General features: G+C 32.4%; 3 protein-coding genes across 3 annotated transcripts; 2 read left to right on the forward strand and 1 right to left on the reverse strand.

The window, feature by feature from the left end:
* Window positions 1-1532: 1532 nt before the first annotated feature.
* Window positions 1533-6084, reverse strand: LOC132053956 (uncharacterized). Its single transcript, XM_059446044.1, has 3 exons — window positions 4897-6084; window positions 4651-4775; window positions 1533-2083 (listed from the first exon to the last, which is right to left on the reverse strand). Exons 1-3 carry the CDS (start codon window positions 5494-5496, stop codon window positions 1972-1974), a joined length of 837 nt encoding a protein of 278 aa, XP_059302027.1. The 5' UTR covers window positions 5497-6084; the 3' UTR covers window positions 1533-1971.
* Window positions 6085-6560: 476 nt separating this feature from the next.
* Window positions 6561-7201, forward strand: LOC132054613 (large ribosomal subunit protein eL34-like). The gene has a single exon (XM_059446587.1). It carries the CDS (start codon window positions 6740-6742, stop codon window positions 7085-7087), a length of 348 nt encoding a protein of 115 aa, XP_059302570.1. The 5' UTR covers window positions 6561-6739; the 3' UTR covers window positions 7088-7201.
* A 2250-nt stretch (window positions 7202-9451) lies between these two features.
* LOC132054614 (uncharacterized) lies at window positions 9452-10805 on the forward strand. The gene is made up of 2 exons (XM_059446588.1): window positions 9452-10275; window positions 10509-10805. Exons 1-2 carry the CDS (start codon window positions 9640-9642, stop codon window positions 10590-10592), a joined length of 720 nt encoding a protein of 239 aa, XP_059302571.1. The 5' UTR covers window positions 9452-9639; the 3' UTR covers window positions 10593-10805.
* Window positions 10806-14874: the final 4069 nt, after the last annotated feature.

Genomic DNA, 14874 nt, shown 5'->3' on the forward strand with positions numbered 1-14874 from the left:
TTGTTAGGTTCAGCAAACTATTGTCCCCTTAATTAGGGGAAATAGGCATTTAATCCGTTGGAATTAAGAGACCTAGAGGATTAACGTCTTGTGAGCTATCATTTTAAAAACGTTTTCCTCATTAATTAAGTAATTATTTTGCCATTTTTATATTTTTCAGAATAAGTTCAACAGAAAAATTACGAGAAAAAAAGCAAAAAAGCCAAAAAAAGATAAACGCTATTCCTGATCAACGAAATACATCACCGCATCATTCCAATTCACTTTTATCAGATATATTGATTGATTCTATTCCAGGTACACTTGTTTTTTGTGATTGCTTACTCTCTCAACTTAATTCTTTTTTTCGTCCTTTTTTGTGTTTTTTTTTTCTTATTGCATATTTTCCTAGTTTCATTTCTCTGATGGCATACGTAGATTGTGGTACTCTTTAAAGGGTACATGGTCTCTTTGGGCAATCCTTTCTGACGAGCTAGGTTTTGAGGTTGAATTAGGCCCAAGATTCATTTTTTCGATTTGTGAGTAACATAAAATATATATAATGCAAAAGCACCAGAAGAAGGTATCCACGCTAAAACAACGCGTACTCGAGGCCAATTTGTAATTCTGCTGAGTCAACAAGTTGACACTATGATATGTCAATTAAGCACAAATTAGGGAGTAGAAAGTACAGACAAATTGAGGAATTGATAAGGTTCGTATATTATATTTTTACTAGGGATTAGAAATTAGAAAGTACAAAATAATCATGTTACGATTAAATATCCTTAAGAACTGGGAATTATTCGGTGTTGCTTTTACTACTTTGTTTGAGAGCGACTCGTATGGTTGAAAGGCATCCGTTTATATTTCATAATGTTGGAGATGGCTGAAAATCTCTAAATATAAGATGCTTGGGAATAGAATGTTCCAAAAATAAACTAAAACCAGATAAGGTAAGATTTGTAATAATACGTGAAACTACAAATCATAATTAACGATAGCGGGAAATGAAACAAAAGAAAATCATTATAAGGCTATTTACTAAACTGAAATATCCAATTCCATTATGTCTTAACGACTAGCTATTTCTCCGCTTTTATGCGAGTCATGAAAAGTCTTGTCAGAACTGCTTTCGACTCGAAAGATAATTTCAGCAACTTCAGCGCCTGCAAAATGAATAGGAATTTTCTAAAGTAAGAATACAGTGTAAAAAAATTAAAAAGTAAATATGTCTAAGAAAAGATTATTGAGAAACAGGTTTACACTACCCGATAAAATCTAGCCGATAAAATCTAGTTTGTGCATGAGGTAACAGGGTTGGAAGAAAACCTTGAGATCATACTCGTGTGAGCATTTGATGCTCTGATTCCATCAAATAGACAATGGACTAGATAGGAAATGAGTTGAACCACATTGGATGGAGCAACTCAAAGATTAATCAAGTCTACGTCGTTTACCAGGTATATCAGTGACTATATAACTGTTGCTAAAACAAGTTAAATTATAGACTTAATTGTTAAGACTGTGAGAGAGTTATACGTACGTATATATGTTAAATCCAAATTAAGGTGATTTACCTCTTCCTTTCCAAAATGAACAACTTCCTCGTGCAGCGCACCAACATCCTTGACATTAAAATATTTGTTAAGACCGGTAATGCTATACGATGGATACGGGCTTAACCACCAAGTCATCCATCACCATGTATTTCACCACATCCTTAACAAATCCCCCTGGTGCTACCTTCACAGGTGGAGCAATAGACGATGACCTACTTGACATTCCGCGCTTACAAGTTGGACAGATAGCGCTAGGGTCATCTGCAGTATGAACATTTATAAAAGCACGTTAGAGTTGTAACGTCATTAAGCAAAAGAGGAACTGAAGAGATTCTAAAAGGACACTTGGGTTCTAAAATGATATCCTTCCACTGAATATAGGTGTCATTCAGATTCTCTACGCTTTCGTAGATGTTCTGCAAACACCCATTCATTCCTTTCTCCTTAAGAAGCCTAGTGACAGTACCCACTGGCAACGAGGAATGTGAAAGAGGAAATCAACAAAATCCTTATCAACCTCAACAAATAGTACTTTTTTTAGCCTTGGTGTCAATCAAAAGCTTCATGCTCAATTTGGTCTCAGCAGTCGCCATTTCGTTAGAGTTTTAGAACACTCAGGCAATTTTCTTATGTTGAACCTACGCTTAAATAGTGTCACTTGCGTCATTATTTTAATAAAGTAGTCTAGCAGTCACCAATTGCAATGTAAACAAAACAGTACACTAATCAAGAATCCCTTCGTTAATTGATCTCAAAATGTGTAGAATTCAAGGAGTTTGCAATTAATAAAACAGATACTAGTAGTAAAATTTAGTCCAAGGAAATCCACACTGTATCCGAATAGTCATACTACAATAAAATTTTCATTTCCAGCATCAAACAAAAAGTAATCAGTTTGCCGCTGTGTAAATTTACTTGAATAAATTAATATAGATACTCTGTTAATTTAGGTAAGAGCTTTTAGAAAATGATTGATTTTTTTTCTTTTCTAGAGGAACTCGGGTGGGTTGTTATAATTGGATCGAATGATCATCATAACTCATTCAGAAGAAATGAAAGGGACCATGACCCAAACAATGGCGGGTAGAAACGTACGCGCATATGGTCAAAAACTTGGATGTAAAACGGAACAGGAAAAAAAAAAAAAAAAAGTAATTCTAGAACAGGGAGTGATTTTAAAGGAAAGGCAAAGAGTTGTAGGGTGAAACTTGGCGTGCAAAACATTACTCCCTCGGTCCCATATTAGTTGTCCACATTACTATAAATATCCGTTCCAAAATACTTGTCCATTTGCAGAATCAAGATAGAATTAATTAAGTTTTTCCTACTTTGCCCTTAACATTAATTGTTTTTTTAAGTAACCAATATTAATTAGAGTGCAATTAATTGGAGAGACATAAGGATAATGTAGTAAAAATACACTTTTATTTATGAGTTCTTAAAGGGTGGGTAAAAGAAAAAGTGAACAAGTAGTATGGCCGGAGGGTGTATTAAAGGATCTGAAAACTGATTATTGATTAAACATAATTACTGATCTCTTATTGTTATTAAGGTCCTCGATCCAGTCAACTTTTTTCAAGTTGAAAGCTATGATTATGGCAAGATTAGGCATTAACCACTACGGATAGAGGTGGCAAATTAGCCTATGAACGCGTTCAATCCGTATTTTAATTAGCTCAATTCATCATGACCCACCCAAATCAACTGAAAAGTGGGCTGATATGTAGACCAAATTAACCCATAGAAATCTTTATCAAAATAAAACAGTTTGTTTGAGGTATGTCATATAAAAATACTGCATAATAAAGAAAAAAAGTGATTATCAGATAATTAAACAATTTTTTTTTAAATAAACCAAGAAATTAAAATTTGATAAAGGTTTAGCGGGTTGTATAAAGACCGATTGTTTAGCTCATTTTGGAAAGTCCCTCCGTACTTTTGGATTTGAGCGTAATAATAAAAAATAAGACGTGGAACATAAACTTTTTATATGAAAAAGAATTACAGCGGAAGTTCACGACATGCATATTGGAACTTCGAATTGGAACTTTAAATGACATATCCATTTTTTAAATATATATTAGAACTCTTTTCCTTCTCACATTTATAGCTTAAGACGTAACTTTGTTGCTGCTAATTCTATTCCTGGTACTCCTCTGTTTATTTCTTTTTATTCCATAAAGTTTTCTTGCTACAAATTCCATGCCATGTTTCTAACTTATTTTATTGTATATTGTCTGGGTTAGGCAGACCCGACCTGTATATATCAACCAAAGGAAAAGACTTACTACTACTATTAGGAGTGTTATCCTTGCTAGTTGCCTCTATGTGAAGTGAAAGGGATAAATAGGCGTCCTCCAGCTTGTACAGTTCGTGTCCTTTATAAATGCTTCTTTCTTCCTCTTTTCTTCTTTTTGTTTTTTGCATACTTTCCTGCTTCATTTCTCTTATGGCATACGTGAATTGCAGTACTTTGCAACTTCTTATATTTCTTGTTGTGTGTTCATTATAAATATTATGCCTACCATTTGTTGAATTACTACTATTTAATTATTTGCTTTCACGTTTACTGGCATTTTCTTAGAAGGTCAATAACAGCTCAAGTTTTTCTTTAGCGGTAACATAATCACAAAAGTACAAAGCTAGAGGGGATATGGCAACCTTACCTCTAAAATTGCCTTGATTTCAAAACTCAAAAATATCATCAAAGCGGATTATAAGTAAACTTTCACTAATTTGACGACACCAAAATTTTTTGAGTCTTTTTCTTTGGTGAAAAACCAACCAAAACAATCACAGTGGGTACACAGTATTACTGACATCATGCTGACAGAATATTGTTGAGCTCTTATAATTTGACGACGAATCAAACAACACACCAGATTAAGTCAATTTAATTGGAGCGACGCAATATGGAGTAATAATTTGCATGAGCTATAATTTGCATGAGCTAGCTTTCTCATACTTCAAAATTGCCAAGATAACATACCAAAAACGTTTTCAAATAAAATAAAATAAAAGTTTGTAATCATATATAACTGAATCTACAAATCAAAACCAACGATAGAGGGAAATGAAACAAAAGTAAACAATTAAGAGGCAACTTCATAAACTGAAACATCCAATTCCATTAATATTTTCAAGGACTAGCTGTTTCTCTGTTTTTATGGGGCTCAGGAAAACACTTGTAAGAACTGCTTTCGACTCAAAAGATGCTTTCAACAACTTCAGTGCCTGCAAAATGGTAGCGAATTTTCTCAAGTAAGAATATTGTCCAACAAATTAAATAAAAATTACGAAATGCACATAAGAACATATATATGTAACTGTTCCTAAAACAAGTGAAGTTATTTACCTCTTCTTTTCCAAACTGTACAACTTCCTCTTGCAGCACACTAACATCCTTGACATTAAAGTACTTGTTAAGACCGGTAATGCTAGATACGGCAGACATGGGCTTAACCACCAAGTCATCCATCACCATGTATACGGTGTCCTTCAGAAAACCCCCTTTGGCAACCTCAGCTCCCTTCACTCCCGGCGGAGCAACATAACTCAACTTGCTTGACATATATCTCCCACAATTTGGGCAGATTACACTGTTATGAACGTCGGTAGTATAAAAGCAATTGGAAGAACATTTATAAAGAGTCGTAACGTCGTTAAGCAATAAAGGAAGAGGAACTGAAGAAATTCTAACAGAAGACTTGGGTTCTAAAATTATTTCCTTCCACTGAATATAGGTGACATTCAGATTCTCTACGCTTCCGTAGAGGTTAGGCAAGCACCCATACATTCCTTTTTCCTTGAGAAGCCTAATGAGAGTGCCCACTGATAATGAAAGAAGATGAAAGAGGAAATCAACACAATCCTTATCAACCTCAGCAAATAGAACTTTATTAGCTTTGGTGTCAATCAAAAGCTTCATGCTCAATTTAGTCTCAGCAGTCGCCATTTCGGGTTATCTGAAAATGAAGGGGCTTTAGTATTTTAAAACGCTCAGGCAATTCTTAAATGTTGATCCGGACCGACGCTTAAATAGTGTCGTTTGCTTCATCATCATACTTTTTAACACAGTAGTTTAACAGTGACCAATTAATTGCATGCAGATAGACGGTACACTAATCAAGTATCACTTCGCTGATCTCAAAAGTTTTAGAATTCAAGGAGATACAGTTTACGTAAAATTTTGTCCAAGGAGATGCACAATTTATCTGAATAGTCGTACTGCAATTATTCTGCACTTAACATGATAACACTCCCCTTCTTCTTTAACGAAAATTAATCTAAATAGTGATTTACCCAATCGTTAAACTAAAAATTGTTAGACTGATGTTTAATAATAATATGTATATTGATCAAGAAAAATAAATAATACTAGTTGAATTTGACCAACTATTTGGATAAAGACTGCTTTATTTCCGGTGGAGTTGATTCTGGTTTGTAGGTTCAGCTTTCCATTGCCAAAAAGTACGGTACTTAATGCTGTGCTTAATGTTCTCCTTCAGTTTCAATTTATTTGTCTAGTTTTTTATTTGGAAAGTAAAAAAAGAAAAATTAAATTTTATATTCTTAAATTAAAAATATATCCAATATACTAAAATACTCTTTAATCTTGTAGTTTTAAACATATCATGTAAAAAAATTCTAATTAAAGAATTAAAAAAATATATTTAAAAGGATTAAAAAAAAGAAGTAAAACAGATACTCCCTTCCTCTCAAAAAAATTATCCCCTTTTAACTTGATATAAAGTTTAAAAAATAAAGGAAGACTTTCAAAATGTGTGATCTAAAATAAATTTTAGATATTTATGTGGCTGTAAATTATCTCAGAAAGTTAAATTATTTTTAAATATAAAAAAAAGATAATTTTTTTGAGATAAATTAAAAAGAAAATGAGGATAATCTTTGTGGGGCAGAGGGAGTAGTTGAAATATTACTTTTGCCCGGTAGTTTGAGATTCTTTTTGTTATATTTTCTGCTTCCTCCGCTGTTATAGATTATCGTTTTCTCGATCAACTTATCTTCAGATGCACAAATAGTTTGGGGCCTGTTTGGAATGTTACCGTGCCATTGAAATTGAGGGTAATTATACAATTTTTATATGTTTTTCTTATCAACTAATAATTGTTTAGTCTTTTTTGGTCCATTCTTATCTCCATTGCAGTGAAGCGGAAAAACTTTACCTACTCCGAAAAATGGTTCAGAGACTTACATGTCGAAAGAGGTACAGTTATGCCACCAAATCCAATCAACATAGGGTTATCAAAACTCCTGGTGGAATGCTAATTTACCAGACCACCAAGAAGAGAGCCAGTGGTCCTAAATATCCAATTACTGGGAAGGGAATCCAGGGGATTTCACACTTGAGACCTGCTGAATACAAGAGATCCAGATTGCATAGAAACCGCAGGACTGTGAATCGTGCGTATGGAGGTGTGCTGTCTGGACGTGCCGGAAGGGAGAGAATCATTCGGGCCTTCTTGGTTGAAGAACAAAAAATTGTGAAGAAGGCGTTGAAGATTCAGAAGGCAAAGGAAATCTAGCCTCAAAGTAGATAGACTGAAGTCTCTGTCAATTCTATTATGATTTCAGATAACTTAGCTTTGATGACGATGAAGATGTGTGAAAGAACATGTTGAAATGCAAGTACCACATTTCAAGTAGCTGTTTTTTATTTCTAAAATGTATACCATTATCATATCAAATTAATTCTATATAATTCGATATTTTTAAATTCAATTTTAATATTTTACTGTATGGTAATTCAGTTATCATGTTTTTTATTCGACTTCAACTTACATATACTCATATCGCAGAGAATTATGCCTTTACCTATTCACTATTCACGAAATATCTCAATTATATTATCTCTTAACATCTTACACATGTAAAAAGATTTCACCCCCTAACTTTACTTTAAAAATCAAATTCCCCCTCAACTATCAACAATAGGCATTCTCCCCCCTTATTTTATATAATATCTATTTACTCTTAATATTTTCAATTCTCCATTTATATGATACCATTTTCTATTATACAAATTTATTTTTTTAACCTACATATTTATAAATTTTTATTTAAATTCTTATTATAAGTAGAATAATCCTTTATGATTTTATCACAAAATCTAATGTTATTTTTTATGATAGAGATTTTAATAAATATAAATCTACACACACTTGCATATTTTTTATTATTTTTACATATATATATATATATATATATATATATATATATATATATATATATATATATATGCTTCACTTGTCTCTTATTTTCTATTGTCAATGTATAAATGAGTTTTGATTGTCATTAATGAAATATTTTAATTTATAATTTAAAATTTATTTATAATAAATAGATAATCTTTTAGGAATCTGTTGTAGAATATACCTCTTTTTTTAATTAATTTTTTGGTATTACCTGCATTGGAAAATATCTATAAAGTTATTACTACCTATTATTTTTACTTGTATAAATAAATATTAGAATTTTGATTATTATTAATAAAAAATATCTTTTTCTTCTCATTTATTTCATCATAGAACAACATTAAGTTATATATTCAACTAGTATTTCTCACTTTTCTTTTTGCGTCTTGAAAGTAATATTTATTTTTTATAGGAAATTTTCATAGATTAAAGAGATTAAAAAATCATGATTTTAAAGAAGTAAAAGTAAAAAAGACAAGTTGATAATGTAAGGGTAAAATAGGAATTTAAAAAAAATCAATTAGGATAAAGGGGGGATAATGACTATTGTTCAAAGTTGAGGGAGGAGTTTGATTTTTAAAGCAAAGTTGGGAGGTGAAATGTAAAAATATTCAAAAGAAAGTACAAGCAATCCCCTTCGTAAATCAATTACACAAAAAAGACATTTCAATCAAGAAAAAGTAATCAAAATTTCAACGTCTAAATAATTAGTCTTATGCTAATATTAGTTTATATATTTGTTATTATTATAATACTAATATATATGAATTGTATATGTAACTATATACTTCGATAAGGTATTCAGTATTTCCCCTTTTTTTTTTTTTTTTATATAAATATCAAATGCCAAATTAAACTTTTTAAAAATGTATACCAAATACCGTATCAAATAATATAATACTAAAATCACGATATAAAAAATTTCAATTTTAATACGGTAATCCGCATCTAGTATATATGGTTTTGAAAACTCCTTATTGAAACTATTGCCTCCTCACTGAAGGAGGTTGTTTCCTCTCTCCAGTTCAATGATACTTTAATGCATGGTAACTCAACTTTACTTTTTTTAAAAAAAAAAAAAAAAAAAAAAAAAAGAGGGTCATTTGGTGCATGGTATAAATTGAAATATCACCCACTAATTTTTTGTATACGTATTTAGTAGAAGGTATAAATTTATCTTGAGATAACTTTATATCTTATATCAAACATGGTACAAATTACATTCCATGGTATAAATTGAGATATTCCTTTCTATACCATTTATCCCGAAATTATTTTATCCCATCTTCTAAATAGGATAAAATAATCCAAAATATAAAATAAATTAATCAAAATTATAATTTTGAATTAATTTTGATCACCTACCAAACGATCACTTAATCCTCAAAGAGGGTTGAGCAAGTTTATTACTTATATGCTACTTTTGCTCCGTCATTTTCTAATTGGTTCCTTTGAGCGCCAAAAGCTCCAAAGAACTCATGCTGTATTAATTTGTGGCTGAGCTGGATTCAAATCAGTACTGCAACTTGAAAAAGTGAACGTATTAACTGTCTCTCGCCCATGGGAGGGATGCGGGGACGTGGGTAGAGGGAAAGACACGCGTCTGTTACGTGTCCGTATGGTATATATGTAGTGTTTGATATATGTGTATGTGGCTGTTTCTTATGCCGATAGGTGGAAATGAATTGACAGAGGAGACGGGTTTGGGCTCGTTTCTGGGCTATCTGCAAAAGACTTATGGTGAGCTGTTTGGGGTCTTGACGTGTGTCTGTTGGGGGGAGTTTTGGGCCTCCAAATAGGCCTAAATAAATGGCCTTTTGCTTATTTTGTTACGACATCAAGATATCACACTCTAAAACCATCTTCATCCTGTGACAACCCAAATGGCTACTTCTGAGTCCAAATTGAGCATGAAGCTATTGATTGACACCAAGGCCCGCAAAGTCCTATTTGCCGAGGCTGAAAAAGGTTGTGTCGATTTCTTATTTCACATTCTGTCATTGCCAGTGGCCACTGTCATTAGGCTTCTTAAGAGAAAACGGATGAGTTATGGATGTTTGCCTAATCTATATGACAGCGTAGAAAATATGAACGACACCTACATTCAGTCCAACCAAGGCAAGGATATCCTTTTAAAACCTAGCTCTTCAGTTGGCATATCTTCAGTTCCGTTTCTATTACTTAATGAAGTTCCGGCACAAAGGACATTTTATGGATGTGGTACTCCTAGTTATAACTGTGGTTCTTCCAATTCTTATGTTACTGATAACCCCAGTGCTAAATGTCCAAATTGTCAGAGGCTTATGTCAAGAAAGTTGACGTATGTTGCTCCACCGGTAGCCGATGGAGCTGTGACAGCTACAAAGGGTTTTGTGAAGGAGCTGGTGACCTATATGATTATGGATGATTTAGTTGTTAAGCCCATGTCCATTATCTCTAGCATTACCCTTCTTAACAAGTTTAATGTCAAGGATGTTGGTGCGTTGCAGGAGGAAGTAGTACATTTTGGAATGGACGAGGTATTAACTTTAGCATGTTGTACATTATCGATCTACTTTTATACTGAGACTGTGAATTTTACTGTTTTAATTAGCAAGTAGGTAGATTTGTCTTGTCTTAAGATTATTCATCTCAGTTTTTATTAAATGGTTACATATACTTAATTATCTTTTAAGATATTATTACACTGAGATTATATAACTTGAACGTATTAATTTTTTTTCCGTGTTTTTTTTCTTGGTTACTTTTGCAGGCTGTTGTATTGCTGAAGGCATCATTCGAGTCCAAAACAGTTCTGACAAGTGTTTTTATGAACCGCATAAGAGCATCGAAATAATCAGGAGTTGTAATGGAGTTGGATGAAGTTTAGTAATTTTCCTTTTAGTGGTACTTTGTCAAGTTTGAGATACTTTATATCATCAAAATGTTAAAATGATGTATGGGGGAGCGAGTCAAGTGCGGATAGTCTAGCTAACCTAAAATAAGGCTTGAAGAAATTAATGGTTTTTTGTTTTTTAGAACCCCTCCCCTATATTAAAAGGGATAACTTGGGAACTCTGTATGCTTTGGTTATGTAAATATAAGTATCTTCTTATGAAAAATATTTATATTCTCAGTTTACATCTTTGTGGTATAGAGATCTTTCTTAAGCAAACCTATCCTTAAGAGGTTCTTCCGCCATCTCTTACATTATAAACGCCGCACAAATAATTTGAAGAGATGCCTTCAAGGCTTCAATCGCCCAATTCCATGTCAAATGCTTACAAAATTGTGGAAAGTGATACAAATAATCTGCAGTTCCCCTTTTTTTCCTTCCGTAGAGTTTACACTCCCTATAAGAATGGTGACGCTGGAAATTGTGATATTATTAGCTATACCTTCAAATTTGTATAGAGTTACCTTGTGATAGAGTTACCTTGTGATCTCTTGAGGCGGATCTAGATTATTACTACTGAACTTTTGTACTTTGAAAAAAATTGAAAAAATGACTTAATAATACTACTTACGACTCTATATTATAAAATATAAAGATATTTTTTTTATTTATAAAACATACCAATAAAATTATAAAGTATTCTAAATAGAATATCAGTGGATTTAATGAGATACTCACAATTTTAGGTATTTTTTAAGGAAAAGAATCTGATTTTAAATGTAGACTTAATTATAGAATAGTTATCGATCAACTTCTTCTTCTTTTTTAAAAGATTCTTCTCTCTCTCCCTCTATAATAGACACCATTTCTAGATATAAAATTCATCTTCTCTCATAATATAAATTTTCAAATCAATATTACAAAATATTTTTTTATTACTGACATGTGCATTAATTATATATAAAAATTAATTTGTATCATTTTGAGATATGTGTGATCATTGTGTGTTTGAAATCTGTATGAATGTTGAAAACACGTATATATGTATGAAATGTTTATGGAATTTGCTATATACTATATATCATTTTTTAGATATATGTGGCATAATATATATGGAATGCGAATAAATTCGATATAAATTAACCTAAAAAATGTTGAAAATTATACGGGTATGGAATGTGGTTTGTATCAATCAAAAACTTAATATACATATATATTTTCTCATAATGTATACATACTTTGATTAGATTTTATACAATTTATATGTATTTTATCATAATCAAAATATACATACAATTTTTATACATATTTCATACATAAAAATTATAACGAATTTATACATTTATACATCTTTTGCATATAAAAATTTAACACAAATTTATTTTACTGTGTAGGAACTTTGTATGGAATCTGGTTTGTATCAATTACAAATTTATTATACATATTTTCTCAAAATTTATACATACTTTGATTAAATTTTATACAATTTATATGCACTTTATCATAATCAAAATATATATAATTTTAATAAATATTTCGTATACAAATATTATAACAAATTTATACAATTATAAATATTGTATATAAAAATTATACATATATGTTTTTCGATGTATATAAAAACTATCGATTAGTATTGGCTTTTTGAATAAAAGTTGAAGAAAATTGGAGAACAATATCTCTTAATTTTGAATGGGGAGATAAAAGTGGATGAAATAAGGGAGCATGGAGAAAATCAGATAACAATATATTTTAATTTTGATTGGAGAGAGAACATTGGATAAAATTATGAAAACAATCTCCTTACCTTATTTAATGTGTTTTATTTAATTCTTTTTAATTTCATTTGTATAGATTTTGTAACAAATCTCATTGATATATTTTACTCAAAAAGTATCGTCATATTCCGTAAATATAACCTCTTAGTATGTACATATATGTTTTTTGCGAGAAGGCCGGCTTTATACAAGTTGAGAAATTGCACTGTCTACCCTTCAAATGGGCTGATCTTCAATTTTTGCTGGACAGTTCGCGCGATTGATCTTGTTCGGGGGTGATCCTTAATTCAGCCTCGAATGGCCGGGTCTTTAATTTTGTCCTTCTTTCAAAATCCGCTGGTTCTGTCTCGAACAATTCGCAAAAATTGAAAAAAAATAAAAAATTGCAAGGTAGAGTTTGAATTCATAAAGCAGAATTTGCTACGTTCAGGCATAGTTTTAAAACTTTTGAGTTAAGGCAGAGCTTGCCTCAAACTTGATCAGGCAGAATTTGACTGTAAACTCTACTTGAGGCTGAGTGTTGTCTTCATGCATAAGGCAAACTCTCCCTTAAAGGCAGAGTTTTGCCTTGTGCATAAGACAAAACTCTAACTGAAGGTAAAAGTTTGCATTAAGGCGAATTGGAATTTGTCGAAACTCGCCTAACACTTAACTTTTACTGAATAGGCCTAATTTTGCTGTGAAACTCTGTCTTTACAGTTTTTATTTTTATTTTTTTTACCTTAGTCAGGGTTCGAACCTCAAACCTTTGAGATATTTAAGGGTAATTATTAAATACCAAAGATTTGAGTTGAGAGTGGTGGGGTGGGGGATAAAGACCAGTGCCTTTGAAGGGCCATCTGCAAAAAAAATTGATGTTTGCTCTTTAAATGGCCTAGTCTTTAATATTTTCCCTTTAAAATTGAATCGAAGTTATCCAGTAGGGAGAAATTTTGAAAAAACAACACAAATCTTTAAAATGCAAAAAAAATTCGACCATTCCGTCTTCTAAATTATTTTCACTTTTATGAAGGTATGTGAATGAAATGTCCTCTACTCAGTAGTAGTAGGAACAAGATGTAGCTGGTTCATCCATGCCAACGAGAAAGGGGGGTCATCTGATCATTCTGAATCCGCTAGTCAGCCGAAAATATTTATACGATTACCCCTCGTCAAAACCCATCCTTCACGATATGATGGTATAATGTAGGACTAAGAAAGCGTCTCGTTGAAGGACTGAAGCATTCCATCGAGACATATATCTTGATGGTAATGTGGAAGACCGAGGAGTATCTCGTCAAAGGATTAAAGCAGTCCTCCATGATATCATCACACTATATGCCTATAAGATGATGATATCACAGAGGTTTGTTTGAGGAAAGTTTGTTTTTTCGAATAAATTAGTATGATTTTCTATGATATCCTGTCAGCATATTAATATCAGTTTCTGATGAGTGTTTTTGTAATACCATGTTGGTATCATAATTTTGGGGCATTTCGAATAAATAGTTTTTTAGAGCATAAAAATAAAGGGTGCATGAGTAATTTTTCTCCAGGGGTCGTCTACATTTTTTCCCCATAAATTTTTGGACAAATATTATGATAACATAACTTATGAGATATTGTGAAAACATAAATTTATATTTCCAGAAAAAATTATTTGCTGCGAGTGTCGATCAGAAAAAAATAAGGACAAAAGTGCGTCAAACCATTAGTTAGGCTAAAGTCATAGATAGACCCTCAAACTTGTCCATATTTTTCACTTGGACCCCTTAACCGAGCCGTGTACCATATGAACCCTTCAAGACAGCCTTTATTGTGCCACTTTGACCCGTCGGTCTAGCTGCTCATTTAAAGAATTATGCGTGTTGGCACGCGCCGCCTACGTGTATAAGCCTCCCAATTAAATGTTGCCATGTCAATTAGAACGCCATGGAGGACAAGATGCGGAAGTGAGGCTGAGATTGTTCGGGCATGTGAAGAGGGGGTATGCAAATGCCTCGATAAGCAAGTGTGAGAGGTTGGCCGTAGTGGACTTGAGGAGGGGTAGAGGTAGGCCGGTGAGGTGATGGCGTTAGTTCAGCTCACCGAGGACATTCCTTTATATAAGGGTATGGAGATCGAGAATTAGAGTAGAGGGTTAGTAGGTAGTCTTTATCTTACTCAGAGAATTAGTATTATTCCTGTTTTTCATTAATTTTAGATGTTGTTCCTTTAGACTCAGTTGTCTTATTATCTTGTTGATGTTTCCTTGTTTTTGCTACTGCCTCTGTTTATTGTTCTTTAAGCTGAGGGCCTATCAACCTCTCCATCTTTTCAAGGTAGGGATAAGGTCTGCGTACACTCTACCCTCCCCAGACCTCACTTGTGGGATTACACTAAGTATGTTGTCGTTGTTGTTATAATTGTATAGTAATACTCCCTCCGTCACAATGTCACTTTCACTTTTTTTTTTTTGGGGGTAACTAACTGATTCTCATTACCAA

The sequence above is a fragment of the Lycium ferocissimum genome, chromosome 4, assembly GCF_029784015.1.
Source record: "Lycium ferocissimum isolate CSIRO_LF1 chromosome 4, AGI_CSIRO_Lferr_CH_V1, whole genome shotgun sequence".
NCBI lineage: Eukaryota > Viridiplantae > Streptophyta > Magnoliopsida > Solanales > Solanaceae > Lycium > Lycium ferocissimum.

Bases quoted from the DNA above. Each gene is read 5' to 3' on its own strand.
- LOC132053956 (XM_059446044.1), bottom strand. From the start codon at position 5,496: ATGGCGACTGCTGAGACTAAATTGAGCATGAAGCTTTTGATTGACACC. The intron at 4,776-4,896 runs GTAAATAACTTC...ACCATTTTGCAG, and splicing joins TACAGTTTGGAAAAGAAGAG to GCACTGAAGTTGTTGAAAGC. The intron at 2,084-4,650 runs ATGAAGTTGCCT...ATTGACACCAAG, and splicing joins GGAATTGGATGTTTCAGTTT to GCTAAAAAAAGTACTATTTG.
- LOC132054614 (XM_059446588.1), top strand. From the start codon at position 9,640: ATGGCTACTTCTGAGTCCAAATTGAGCATGAAGCTATTGATTGACACC. The intron at 10,276-10,508 runs GTATTAACTTTA...TTACTTTTGCAG, and splicing joins TACATTTTGGAATGGACGAG to GCTGTTGTATTGCTGAAGGC.
- LOC132054613 (XM_059446587.1), top strand. From the start codon at position 6,740: ATGGTTCAGAGACTTACATGTCGAAAGAGGTACAGTTATGCCACCAAA.